This window comes from Phaseolus vulgaris, chromosome 8 (assembly GCF_000499845.2).
Source record: "Phaseolus vulgaris cultivar G19833 chromosome 8, P. vulgaris v2.0, whole genome shotgun sequence".
In the NCBI taxonomy this organism is placed as follows: Eukaryota; Viridiplantae; Streptophyta; class Magnoliopsida; order Fabales; family Fabaceae; genus Phaseolus; species Phaseolus vulgaris.
This window is the reverse complement of record NC_023752.2, coordinates 11565652-11581031: the sequence shown is the minus strand read 5'-3', so window position 1 is coordinate 11581031 and position 15380 is coordinate 11565652. Positions and strand designations below refer to the sequence as shown.

At 27.2% G+C, this 15380-nt stretch overlaps 1 protein-coding gene across 1 annotated transcript; it reads right to left on the bottom strand.

Annotated features, from left to right (window-relative positions):
- Positions 1–6768: 6768 nt before the first annotated feature.
- Positions 6769–9867, bottom strand: LOC137823382 (protein yippee-like). The gene is made up of 6 exons (XM_068628488.1): positions 9725–9867; positions 9370–9524; positions 7767–7810; positions 7294–7402; positions 7127–7182; positions 6769–6970 (listed from the first exon to the last, which is right to left on the bottom strand). Exons 2-6 carry the CDS (start codon positions 9463–9465, stop codon positions 6886–6888), a joined length of 390 nt encoding a protein of 129 aa, XP_068484589.1. The 5' UTR covers positions 9466–9524; positions 9725–9867; the 3' UTR covers positions 6769–6885.
- Between the last annotated feature and the right edge of the window lie 5513 nt (positions 9868–15380).

The window sequence follows — 15380 nt, the reverse complement described above, 5'->3', positions numbered from 1 at the left end:
TTTTCGAAGAGACGAAATAGTGTTTTTGGGGTATTATTATTGATGCACACCCAATTATATGATGCACTTGGCGTGGGAAATGGTGAGAGTTTGGAGGTTGGAGATGTGAGAGAGGAGAACGTAGGGAGTGAAAGCTTTGATGGTGAGGTTGGAGAGAGTGAGGTGGGTGAGGTTCTTAAGGTGGGAGAGGGAGATGACGAAGATGTTGCAAAGGCTCTTGACGGTGGTGAGGACGCATAGCGTGGAGGCGAGTTGGGGAGGGAAGCAAGTGAGGGAGATGGTGGGAGCGAAGGGACAATTGAGGAGGAGTAAGGTTGCATATACAACAAATCATAATTTATGTTTACACTTATCTATGTCACATCAAAAACACTTAACGTTGTTAATCTAAAATTAATAAAAGAAACCAACTTAAATATATTTTAAAAACGTTGAAACCAAATTAAATTTTTTAATAATCATGTAGCAAATTGAATATTGAACATAAATGTAGGAAAAAAAAGATAATTATACCCAAAATTTATGTTAGACATTTATCATATAAAATTAAAAAAAAACACAAAAACATTAAAACTAGATCAAACTTATGTCGATTTTTTTATTTTATTTTTAACTTTTTGTTAAAGCTTTGCTAAAATAATTATTATCAAAAAAATTTCTTCCTTAAATATGTTTTCAAGCCTTTGTTTACTATTAACAACAAATTTAATTTAGTTATATTGTGAATTTTAAAGCATTTACTTTGCTTGGAACTCCTCACAAAAGAAAAGAAAAGCAACATTGATGTAGCAAGCACGTGATAAGTGGGTAAAGGATAACTTGGTAAGTTAAAAATATTTAAGTATATAGTTTAATTAAAAATATTTTAAAGAATATTCTTATTGAGGCTAAGTTAATTGCACTAAACTATATATTTTAACATGAAGTGAGTATGATATAGCACACAAGTGTTTTAGGAGAAAAAAATATAATTTACTTTAACATTGATAATTAAATTGTTTGTTTTTAACATAAGAGGATAATTATTGTAATACTAATTAATGTCTCTCAATAGGAACAATGTAATTTACTCTTCTTAGAAACTTTTATTCTTTTAATAAGCTTTATACTCAATTGAAAAAATTGGTAAAATTAAACGATTGAAAAATTGATATTTCCGTAGACCAATTTGTTTCATAAAATCATTTAGAAATTAAAATAATATAAATAATATATTTCAAAGTAGTTGGATAAATTAAAAGTTCTACATAACTTTTTATGTTGACTATATTTTAATATAAAATGAAAGAGATGAATAAAGGAGGAATGAAAAGATTTAAAACTACTCCTTTTATCCTTTTTTTATTAAAATTTCTCTACTTTAGTTATAAAAAATTACTCTTAATTTACCAATAAGTAAAAACTTTCAGTTTGTAAATGACTACTTATACTATGAATATAAAATTAATATGGTCATCAACTAGTTAGGTTTATTCATCCAACAAGAAATTTTAGTAACAAATAATTACAATAAAAATTCTAATTACACTAATAGAAATAATTACAAAAAGAATTCAATAAAAATCTAATCTAATTACTTCTCATTTCTCTAATAAGGATGATCTTCTCTCTTTTATTAAGAGTGATGATAGTCCTTCGGTTATTAAAGATTTAACTCGTCTAGTGGGAAATTCGTCTAAAGTTTCAATGAAGAATGTGATAAGTGTCTAATTTCAGTAATATTTCATATTAAAATATAGGCACTTATGAGGATTTATTACTAATTTACATATAAAATAATCCCTAATTTATGAATTTATACTTTTTTACATCTTTTATGAGCTTTATTTGAATAAGATCATTTTATTCCTAAATTTGGTGTTAATTGCATATTTGTAGGGAGGATTGAAGATTTGGAGTAAAGGAGAATAATTTGAGTTAAAAAGAGAAAGCTGGAAGGTCCCAAAATGGAAAAAGATGTAGAGAAAGATTGAGCTTTTTTTTTATGTTTTATCACTCAGCCCATTAATGCGACACAAGAAGTAACCTAACCCTAAAAAATTAGGTTAAATAGGGGGCTAGAGGCTCAACCCTAGTGAGTCAAATTGAGAGGAAAACACCATAGAGTGAATTGTAACCCAATTGGGAGAATGAAAGGTGCTAGAAGTATGCGTGGCTAATTTTACCCTTTGGGATTGAAGTGATATCTTATATTAAAATATTCAGTTCTTGATTGATTATTGGTATTGCTATTTTACTTAAAATTTTATGTGACAAATTGATAATCTTAAATCTGACCTAAATTACAATACTTAACATATTTGAGTGGTGCTAGGAATAGACTTGAAATGCTAATTGCTATTAAACGTCTGAGCTTCGTTCTAAGTTGTTCTTATAATTATGCGAGGGATAGATAGTTAGGGAACATTCTCAAGGATTTTATATGCAAGGAATCGATATAAATGATTTTTTATACGACCATCAATTTCAATCAAAGAACTTAATATTGACATGCCAATCAAAATACATGAGAGTGAGAAAGAGGAAACCTAATCCCTATTTTTCCAACTTGAAACAACCAATTCTTTGTCTGTTTTCTTATTGATCATCGCCAACACAACCACTTTCAACACACTTTTAATTGTTTTGTTCTATATTTAGTGATTATTGTACTTGATAATTCATTGTTCCTTGTGGGATCAATATTCGTCCTTAGGGAAGATTATTACTTCTGACAAAACGGTGCACTTGCTGTAAAGTTTTTCGTCATCTTCCTAATAGATGAAGGTTTCCTTCACCAAACTGGGTTAAAATTAACACTGATGGGGCTGCTAGAGGATATTTTGGTCTAACTACTTGTGGAGATATTTTCCGTGGGACTATTGAGAATTTATTGGAGCTTTATCTGTGTTTCTTGAAATTCATATTGTTCTGGTTGCTGAGTTTTATGGGGTTATATATGCTATGGAGGAAGCTCAAAAGATGGGGCTTACTAATGTCTGGCTAGAATGTGATTCTGCTTTGGTTTGTGTTGCGTTTACTGTTAGGACTGATGCTCATTTAATGCTTCGTAATCGATGAAATACTTGTCTTAATTACTGTGGGAAAATTAGGTTTAGGGTTACTCATATTTTTTCGTAAAGGAAATGCGTGTGCTGATAAGTTGAATAATTTAGGATTTATTCATAGAAAATATTTTCATTGGTATAATAGGCTACCATCTAGTGTGTTCTTAGGATTCTTTATGATTAGATATAGTCTACCTATGTATCATTTTTGTTTACATATGAGTTTTGGTATAGTCTCCCATATTTTTGTATTTTCTTTATTTTTCTTTTTTAATAATATATTTTTTTCATGTGATGACAAATGATTGTTGTTAGTTGAGGTGTCAACATAACTGATATGTCAAGTTGCATAATGATGCCTAACATGAAAATTTTTATTTTGTTAAAAAAAATATAAAAAAGTACAACTTTGATTCATGACGGACGATCTGATAGAATGTTTATCTAGATGGTATGATGAACTAATTAAACATGTAACATATTTTATTTAAAAATTAATTATAAAAAATGAAATCTTTATAATATATATGCTTGCTAAAACCATATTTAATCAAAGTAAAATAATATCTGAAAACAAAATATTTTATTTGCAAATTTTTGAACAAAAAGATATTTATAATATTTTTTTTAAAAAATATATTAACTATCTCTTTTAGAATTATGTATCTTAAACCTATTTTATAAGCTCTGATATGTTGTGAATGTCTCTATTTTTTTAAAAATAGAAATGAATTGAATAATTAAATATATCAAGTACTCAGTTTTTAGTATCACATATTATGTGAAACAGAAAAAAAAAATTCTGATTATGTTTTAATTTGTTTGTACTAATCCATATTGTAAATACTTTCAAATTAGTTTCTTAAACCTGTTCAAACCAAAAATAAATTAAAAGATTGCAAATCCAAACTTTCTGTTTAGAGCATCTATCACCAAAAAGATGAAGATACGAAGATATTGCAAAATCTAAAATTAACCAATTCAAGTATCAAATGATATATTTGGAAAGCTATATAAAAATATTGAAGGTGAAAAACGAAAAAAGACAAGTCACGCAATTTAAGTTATTAAAGTGGTCTTATTGAAAATACAAGAGTCACAATGAGCATCTAGTCAAGTTGTTAAAGCGTCAAATCTTTTGAATTGAATGATAAACAACTGTAATTCTTTACATTATGAAGTTATATTCTTGTGAGCTTTATTTATGCAATCTTTAAGTTAATATCTGAAATAAAAGAGTTATAACATATGTGAATATTATTGTAATCAAACATTTTAGTTAAGACAATTTGATTATACGATTTATTAAAGAATCTATCTTTATCGTGAAAAAAATTCAACCCATTAAACCCATATGGAATTAGTTCCACCTACAAGTCACATAAACATTTGAGTTGATCTTGGAGAATAATCACATATAGATGTCTAAGATATCTAGATTGGTGCAACTTTTACTTTATAGCTAGCATACAAGGAAGAAGGTTTTGTTGTTTTCTTTTATTAAGTACAAAGTAGTGGGAGAGAGACACCTATAATTTTCACCTCCTAGTGGAAATATTTCGTGAACTCAAAACTTCTGGAATTTAATTGTAGAAACATTGATTGATTTCCGCATTTCAGGAACTAAATTTTGGATGTTTAAATTTTTTACATAATTTATAAAAAAAATCCCATTCATTCTATTATTATACCAAGTAAAATAGTTGCCAAAAAGTGTTTGTAAAGAAATGATAGGCATTACGAGTGTAATCGATTCCGTCTATGTAAAAGAAAAAAGGGATATTTTGGTAATTTAATTTTTATATAATTATTTTGCAATTTATTTTTATTAAATTTTATTAAATACTTTCATTTATAATTTAATGAAATATCTCTAAATTCATTATTTTAGTATTAAAAAATAGTTGTCATTTATTTGTTTTTTGAAAATAATTCTAAAACTTAAATAGAAAATTGAAAAAACAAATAAACTGAATATCAAGACAACTAAATTCTGTGATTGGATTGAATTCAGATTCCCGATGCAATTTTTTAAACCGATAAACCAGATTTAAATGTACAGTTTATTTTATTTATAAAATTATCACCCTCTTATATATGTATACATATATAAATTAAAATAACTAAGTGTTTCTATAAAGTTTAAATGAGTAATAATAGATAAAAATAATTAAAAGTAATAAAAAATGTATTGAAATATAAGAGGTAATAATAGAAGCAGATTATATAGGTTACAAGTTAGAAATTAGCTAAACTAGCCGATAGTTTATAATAAATTAAAAACTTTTAAAATAAGTTCATTTAAAATATTTACGGAGAACTTAGGTTAGTCAAATTAGTTTATAAATTCAAAATAAATGTGATACATTTAAAAATAATTATATTTTAAATTTAAAGATATGAAAATAAAATAAATCTAAAAGTAAAAATTAGGTACATATATTGTTGAATTTATGTAGGAATATACATATGTTCTTGTCTTTTATATTGTGAAAGAAAAAAAATGATGAGATTTTTTATCCCTCCACAGGGTCAGCCCAATTTCTGCAAGACCGCATATCCATATGTTGGCTGCTTCTTCCTGCACCTCCATATATTATTGCGACACTCATATTAAATGTGAAAATATTTTTTATTTTTCAATAAACAAATAAATTAATCTTTAAAATCTCACATACCCTTTTTACCATCTTTCTTCTTTCATTTTATCTCATCCCGAAACCTCCAAGGATCTCACTCTTTTTTTTATTGATTTGTCACTATAATTCAAAAGATATTTTCTAATGTTTTTCAAATTTATAAAATCTGAAAATAATTTAAAAAATAAAATATATATATATATATATATATTCTGAATTATATAATCACACACTAGATTATATAATTTAGATATATTTTGGATTACATATCTGAATGTTAATTTTATATTAATTTTTTTTTATAAATTATGTAATTTAGAAACTAATCCTAAATTTGAAAAATACTTTTAAATTATATAATTAGAAAGTTAATCCTTAATTTAAAAAAAATATCAAATTATATAAAAGAAAATATAAAGTGCATTACACCATAAACTTCATATATTTTACCTTTTCTTTCTAAGAAGGACAATTTTGGAATAGGGTTGAACGTGCAGGAAGAAGCGGCCCCATATGTTACGGGAGCTGCTGTCGATCAACTTTTTGTTTCAACTTCCAAACAATTGCTACAATAATCATCACAACTTTTATAATTTTTGTTTATTTTTAAATAATTTCATTTATATTTTAAATAGATTATATTTTGCTTTTAGAAAAAAACTATTTTTTTTTATAAAACTATATGATTTTTTTTCTTTCATTTTATTTAACTACAATCTACTATACTAACATATTTCAACATTAAAATTGTTTAATTACAAAAAAATTACAACATTTAAATTATTTGCTCAATACTAATGACAAATACACGTAAACTAAAGGGTATCATCATTTCAATTCTTAACAAATTCAATTATTTGTATTTGGGTTTTGGTTTTTGAAAAATATGTACTAAATATAAAAAGTTACATTCTTACATTTTTCATGAAAATATTCTTTTGAGAAACTTGGTCCAAAACCACCTCAGGGAAACATGATTTCTGTTCTAGAAAATATATTTTACCAACTTTAAATTTCTAAAAAAAACTAAATTCCTCTTTTATGAAACGTGTTCTCCAAGAAACAGTAAATCATTCTTGGAATGGTGGAAGCCATTGATTTGTTAACTTAACTTTCACAAGCTCTGAGATGTGCATTGCAAATATAGTATTTCTAAGGTGAGGAAGAATGTACAATTTAAAGATGGAATGAGCAAATTTTCAAACATCATCAGCATCACTCAATGCAGCACGAGCTTCACGAGCTGCCATGTAGAGGCTTCCATCAGGTCCCAATACCTTATACCTACTCAAATAATAAAGCACTTTCCATCAAAATCTGAACTAAGGAATTTTTTTTTTAAAAGTACACAGTTTAAATGCAGTTTCTTATGTGTTTTTAATGTTGCTCTTCAATCACAGTTGTAGAGTGTGCCTAAATATAGATTAACTAACTGGTTACCTTTCAAGGATAAACTTTCCCTCTTTGTACTTCTGAGTCTTCTCATGAGCAACCTCCTAAAATGAAATAAAGTAAAACATATTCACAACAAAAGTTTCCCAATACAATGGCGTTTTGATGAGCAAAAAGTAAATTGCAAAACATGAGCTTTAGAAACCAGTTCTTACATATTTCCATCCAACAATGGACCCACAAACAACACAGAATATGTCAACAACAGTGTGCAATCCGGTGATCATCATCCGTTCTTCTTTCTCACCAATTGTGACATTCACACTGTCATAACATGGATTAACATGTTATTTTAAGCATTCATATACAGCAAACAACTTCTAATACTGATCTTAATTTTTCAATTTTCATCCGGTGCAATTGCAGTATTGGTGCATTCAAGATTTGGAAACAAGTATATGTTTTTGTCAAAAATGTCACAAATTCCACAACAAAGTAGCTTTCAATTTTTTATAGAGAGGAAATTTTATTGGCAGTAAAAGAGGGGGCTATGCTACTTGAGCCATAATTCATAAGTATATTGGCTATATGCATATTGGCACAAGAATCCTAAAGGAATAAAGGTTCTACATCCACACCAACAAATGCTTATGTTCATGTGGTAGTGAGGAAGTCCAATAACACTTACACTTTATCAAAAAGATAAGCTTTCCCATGCCTGCAATGGAAAGACTAAGAGAAGAAAAGTGGGGTTAGATTCTATACAAGTTCCAAATTTTAATCATACATTTAGTTTGCAAAATCCACTGTATAATCAAGGATTCAAATACATTTTGGCACCTGAATGCCTCCCGAAGCAACAAGCAATAAATCAACAAAACCTAAAGTGATTCTCTTTTCCCTTCAAGTTTACCTACAACGGTACCAGAGTAGTCTAAGACAAAGCCTTATGTGTGACACTAGAGGACCACGGTAGTGGATAAAAGAAACTACATAGTGGCAACAAAGGGAAGTTGGAACAGCAACTATTCTAATCTTTCCCAAAACTTTTCTTAGCAAAATGATTTTGCAAAATGTATAACAGAATCAGGGAGAGAATAATCTTAATGCTCTAGAAGTTTCAAGTGAAGGCATCATATACCAATGCTTAAATAGACTCAGATCAAAACATAGTTGGCAAATAAATCTTGATTTATGATATTTGAATTCATTGATAGAGGCAAAATCCATTGTTAAACAAGTTCAGATAGGGATGTTAAATGAAAAAAAAAAGATTTTACCATGTTCCCTAGGACTAAGAGCAGGATCATTCAAATATAAATGCAGAGTTAAATTAGGAAATTCCATCAAAGGGTCAATTTTAGAAGTCTTTAAAGATATATAGTCTATTTGAAGAGGTCTTTCAAACATTTCATCCTCAAATTTGTACATTGTGGTTTTTTGATTCATTTATTTATTGCCATATCTTGTATGAAAAATTACAAATAAAACTATATAATTCGTTTACATGGCTGTACCAATTACAATTGTCCTAAAAAGGAATACAACTATATCATCATTGAATCAAGATATTCATCTATGCAAGAAAATCTGTTCCATGCCATTACAGTTTCGAACTAACAAAATCCCACACTAAAATAGAAGAACTACTAAAGACTGATACTTTACCACTCTCTCTCAAAACACATTTATAATTAGTCCAAAATAGCACATCCTTCCACAGCTAACACAAGGATAATTTATCAACCCAACAGCATAGTATAACATTTCCATCCACCACAACCAAAAAACAAAAGCCACTTTACATGAAATGAAACGTGACACCACATAAACATCAACACAAAAAAAAATAAAATTAGGAATCCGCACAAAGTACATTTTAAGAATTTCCTTTCTAAGGTTTCCAAATACTAAAATATCTATATATGCTTCCAATTTCAAGATACGTGTTGATGTTCTACTTTTAACCATCAGCAGTACTTGTTCATTTACATGTGCCATTAACATTGTTTGACACAGACACTGTTCAGAAATGCCACTGTTTCATAAACCCACCTAGATAAAATATATTAATTGGGCGTGATAATCTCACTGATATCTTCTATTCCCCACTTGAGTTTACCACACTATGTTCTTCCACTGGTCAACCAGTAGTAAGGAACAAACTACAAAAACCTTACATACATATCAACTAGTTATCTAGTAAAAACCCAAAATCGTCAAAAAATTGTACATTAGAAATCAAATTGAAGTTCAAGGAAAGGAAAAATAGGGAATAAAGATTTAAAAACCTTGGAGATAATGTCACCGTCAAGAGCAAAATGTGTTTGGCAGTGTTTGCAGCTATAGAAGTTTCCTTCCAGATTGATCAAGAATAGTCTTCCCATGTCTCTCTTTACAATCTATCAACTTGGGATCATCCACAAAACAGTTAACCCAAACACTCCTAAAATAACCACCCAGCAAAAGAAAAAATAAGAAACAAAAAGAACCCAGATAGTGTCAAGTCAGAAAATTCTTAAAAATTGAAAATTTAAATTGAAAGCATGCAATGTAACACCCAAGAGACAAAAAAATAATAAAAAATTAAGATAAAAAAAATAAAATGATTGTGAATGAGAAAATGGGTTTTGATGGAAAGGTTACCAGAAAAGTGGAAGAGAAAGAGCAGAAAGGGTAGTGTGAAGGAGAGAAAAGTGGTAGTGGTGCTGCAATATAATGAATGTTTACAATCTGATAGGAAAGGGTTATGCTTAGGCTTTGAGAATGATGACACTAGTTAAAAACTTTGTGTGTGTCTTCTTTAAATGTCTGTGTGCATGTCACCTCAATAATTAATTCAAATATTTCATTTTAGAATGAATGACTAGTGGTTCAACAATGTAATAGAGTAGAGGAAGAAATATCCCTCTATATTATGAAATATATATATATATATATATATATATATATATATATTATTGCACTGTCAGTTACTAAGGGAAATAGTTTTTACTTTATTTTATTTTTCTTTCTTCAGCTACCTCTTTATCTTATTGTAAAAAAACCTCCTCATTTCATTATAATTTTTTTTCTTATAATTCATTTTGATTTTGATTTAGTGTTATTATATCATTGAAAGTAATTAACTTTTATAACCATTGCTTTGAATATCTAAAATAAATTTTAATTAACAAAAATGTAGACATTTTATAATAATAATAATATCAAAATCAAATTGTGTGTTATTTAGATCATTTTTATACTTTTTATGCTAAAACATTTTTAAAGTTAAAAATATATGAATAGACTGGAAAGAGTAGATAAAACATTTAATATTTAATATTCAAAAAGTATAAATATTTGATAATGTTTTCTTTGTCTATAATAATTAATACTGACATTCTTTTAATGATTTTATCTTTGTAAACACAACAAACTTTTTAGTTCAATGATATATAATAAATTATCACAATGATAATTAATAATGTAGAGTATATTTTTGTAACAGTCTTTTGTGTACATTTTTTACTTTTACCTTTATAGTAGCAACAAACTTTATTAATTTAGTAATATAATAGGTAAGGAACTATTATCTATGATAAATAGAAAACTACAAAATAATTTTATATAATTATAATATTATAAAAGTTAATAAAAAATATTTATTTCTATCACTATTTATTAAGTACATATTTTTATAATTTCAATATTAAATTAAATAATCATTTTGTTATTTTAATAATTATTATTAACGAAAATATAAGCGCAATCACGCCTTTGTATTTACTATTAGGTTCTCTTATAATTTTTTTATAATTTTGATTTTATTTATTATATAAAAAAATTAATTATAAAAAATTAAACATTCTAAATACTTAAAATTTAATTTTATTTAAAAATATGATAAATTTACTTTTTTCATTCATACTATTTTGTTAGATAATTTCTTCTTTTTTTCCCTATCCACTGTGTTTTAATTTATTCTTTTTATGTTTATTAAATTGATATTATTGTGAATTTTATATTAGAACTTAAGATTTATTTATTTTATAGAGTTTATTTTATATTGATATTATTTAAAATTATTTCTAGTTAATATCGCTCATCAAAGTTATTTATATGACGTTATTGTTTGTAAAGTTTTTTCTTGACTTTTTTCTATTATAAGAAATTAATTAAATATAAACAATTTGAAAGATAAAATAATAATTAATTATTATATTAATTAAATTATATATTATTTTATAGAAAAAAAATATTGGTACCTAAATATTAATAAAATTTATAAACTAATTTTTAAATTGATATCTAATTAATTATATAATAGATAAAATAATGGTAAGTAAATAGATATCAATTTAAAAATTAGTTTATAAATTTTTATTAATAATAAAAATTATATTAGATACTAATAATTTTTTTTTATAAATTAATATATAATTTAGTTAATAAAATAAATATTTATTTATTTTATTTTTAAAATTAATTTATATTTAATAATTTTGTTTTGGTAAACAAATTTTATGACTAAAAATGATAAGGAAAATCATTGTTAAGATTGGTTGAAAGATTTTCCATCAACAATAGCAAATAATGATAAATTATTGATGAAAAAAATACTGTTGTCGTTAATAAAGAAAATAATCCTTTAAAATATCGATTAAAAAATAATAATGACAAAAGTCAATAAAAAAATATATTGTTGATATTTTTTTAAAATAATTTCCTCGAGGGACTAAACTCACATTTAAAATTTTAAGTGAAACATTTATAACATCAATAAAAAAAATATGTTGAAATGATGACACCTTAAAGACCAAATCAATTATGTATGATCTTAGTTAAGAATAGAATAAAATTTTAAAATTCAATTACTCTTGTAAAGTTTTACAATTTAATTTGTTTTTACTCAAACAACATATTTTGTCTAAAATAATTTCAATTTTATTTGAAAGTGCATTAATTTTTTAAAGTTGTCTATCTAAACACATTATAAATTATTTACATATTTTTCACAAATTCATCTATTAAACATTAACAATATAAATGATACCTCTAACCTAAGATTTTAATGTTGCATATATACACTTTTGTTAAAATTATTTAATTGTGTGTCAAGTACTAAACAGACTAAGTATTTCATGACGAAAGTAAATGCAGTTTTGAGGTTCACAATAGAATTTCTATACCTATAAATAAGAAGTTAGAGAAAAGGATCTAGTATGAAAGTTTTATGAACAAATTAATTTTCATGAGACATAACTAAGATGTATCGAAGAAGTTCTTTTGATGACTCAACATAAAGAGTAAGGTGGCTCAATACATCTTCGTTTGTTTGACTTGTTGGAATGTCGAAGTGAAGCATCAACGACTTGGAAGAATATCACAACAGTTGGATGTAGCTAAGTAGAAATGAAGTAGGATTGTTATACAATTGGTTCCTTTTCCACAGTTAGTGAGAGTACATAATGCAAGCTAGATGATAGTAGACCAAGTAATGAAGGATGCACAATTTTTTTCATAGAAAATGGATGGAGTATTGAAGATTATGATTTTTAGATGAGGACCATCCAAGGAAATCAAATGTTGTTGTAGATGCTTAAAGTCGTAAGATACAAGTGTCAACATTATGATTAAAGAGCTAAAGTTGATCGAGGATTTTAGGAGGCTAAATTTGGAGAATTTTGTGTCTTCAACTCAAATTAGTTGTAATATGTATGTTATGACTAATGAGTTTCTAGAAAAAATGAAAGAGAAGTAATTGGTGGATTCAAATTTGAAGAATATTTAACCCTATTAGATACAAATAAAACTAAAGACCTTTTTAGAAAAATGTTTAATGTTTTGTAGATGATTGAGTGAGCTCAGAGACCTTAGTTTGACAAAAGTGGTGAAGATGTGGCATTTGGTATTATAACTAATATTAAGAAAGCCCGTGTTTGGATGAGCTATATTTATCCTTTCATAAGAATGAGGATGAATCCTTTAGCCTATGTTATTGGGTGGAATGAGGTAGTGGTGAATCTTGATCTTAGTTCTAAGCAGAGATTTCTAGTAATTGATGTTGCACTTACCTTTGATAAAGCAAAAATGACGTGCTTCGATGAGAAGAGTAGCAATTTTTATTTTATTGAGTTTGGTCGCCTTGCAAGCCATTTTTACAATCAATATTCCATGTTGAAACATACAGTGAAATCTTGAGACACCACATGAGTGACAGTGAGGTGATTAACACGATTGTACATTTTGAATTTAAGAATATTATTGCGAGAAGAATAATAAAATAATCTATAAATATTGGCACTCACATCATATTCATTAGAAACTAAGGGTTGTCCTTCCAATAAATATGGAAATATTTTCATTTTGATTCAGTTGCACATATCTCAAAGTTCTATGGATTCATTTTCTTTGATATCTAATGTTGCATATATTAGTGCAAGCTTGGCTCAAATAACATGAGCGTTATTTGATATTTGGTTACGAAGAGGTTGGTGTGAGATATCTTTGTTCATTTTGAAATATGGCAAAGCTGTGGATTGTAAAGTTTGGTCACATCAATATCCTCTTAGGAAATTTGACAAGGACCTTTATCCAGAAATATGGAAAAATCTTGAAAAAATGTGGGTTTGGCCTAGATCACCTATTTGAGACAGAGGAAAAATACACTGGGACATTAATTCGATATAAACCAAGAGGAAGGTTGGTCAAACAAAGGGTATTTTCCATCACTTCAGGTATCAGCAACTGCGAGTCCAATTTCCATAATTGTGCTAAAGGTTGAAAGCATTTTTGATTGAAAACTAAATTGGTGTTTAAAAAGATTTCTTAATGTTGGCGTTTATAGAGAACACACACAAATGCACACAATTGAACTTTGGAAGAAATCAATTTATTTAAAATACTTCAAAGCTAAAATACTAATATCCATGATCCTTTCACATAACTGAAACAAGGATTGTATCCTAAAAATAAGCAAAGAAATCAGATACATGATCAAAGAAAAGAAATAACTAACTCCTAGAATCAAGTGGCACTACTTTGAATAAGTTAAACATTATCAAAAAACTGAAAAAGAATAAGTAACAACATTTAAACATGTGACTTAACACTCCTCATTGTTTAGATGCTGCAAACTCCAAGTTTCTTCCTAAAGCTTTCGAACTTACTAAGTGGCAATGGTTTGGTGAGGATATCTGCAACTTGATTTTCAGTTGTACAGTAACAAAGAGACACATCACCATTCTTCTGCACTTCTCTTACAACAAATAACTTGATATTAAAGTGCTTAGTTTTGCCATGAAAAATTGGATTGTTAGAGATTACAATAGCAACTTGGTTATCAACAAGAATCTTTGTGCTTTGCTTATGCTCCAAATTTAGATCAGTCAGGATCTTACACAGTAGTCGATGCAACAACAAACTCTGCCTCAGCAATGGATTGAGCTACTGTTTCTTGCTTCTTTGAGCTTCATGAAAACATCCCTGATTCAAGGCTAAAACAATATACAAATGTGTTAAAACTGTAGGCCTTAAACAAAAGGGGGTGAATTATTTATGAAAGATTTTCACAAATGTTGAAGGTAGATTGAAAGCCAATGAGAAATCAATGAAGGAGAAATCAGTTATGCCAAAAAAAAATCTGTTTAATATGATTTCAGAAAATCAATCGGTTGTTTTTATTAGCAATTATTAAGATCAAAGAAGAACAAATTTAAATGAGATAAGGGATAGAAAGATCAACACAGAAAGTTTTATACTGGTTCATTCTTTATCAAGAGCTACATCCAATTCTCAGAAACCTCTAAGAATTCCACTAAGCAATCAAACACCTTGATTACACAACACACACCAAAGTGATGATCTTGAACCCTTCAAGAATACACACCACCTTTGACAAACAACACCATAAATCTCGAACAACCTCTGGATCTGCACAACACCAGTTCTTACAGAAATATAATAGTCAAGAGAGAAAAAGAATGATAACACTTGGTACAATCATAGATTGAACAGAAAGAGTACAACACAATCCTATTTCACTCTTAGAAAGAATCCAAAGCTTGAAGTAATCTTGGAAAAACTGATTTGGAAGATATAATCTGAATCACTAACAACCAGGAGCGTAAAACTGATTATTTAAACTCCAATAAGTTATTAAAAACATTTAATGCAAGAGCCAAATCAGTTTTAAAACAATTAAAATAGATTAAAACAGTTTAACTAAATTTTGTTAAGGATTTTCAAAATCAACCGATTGAAAATATGAAACAATCAGTTAAATTGGCTTGACAACAAGGTCAACCAATTTCAAAAACAC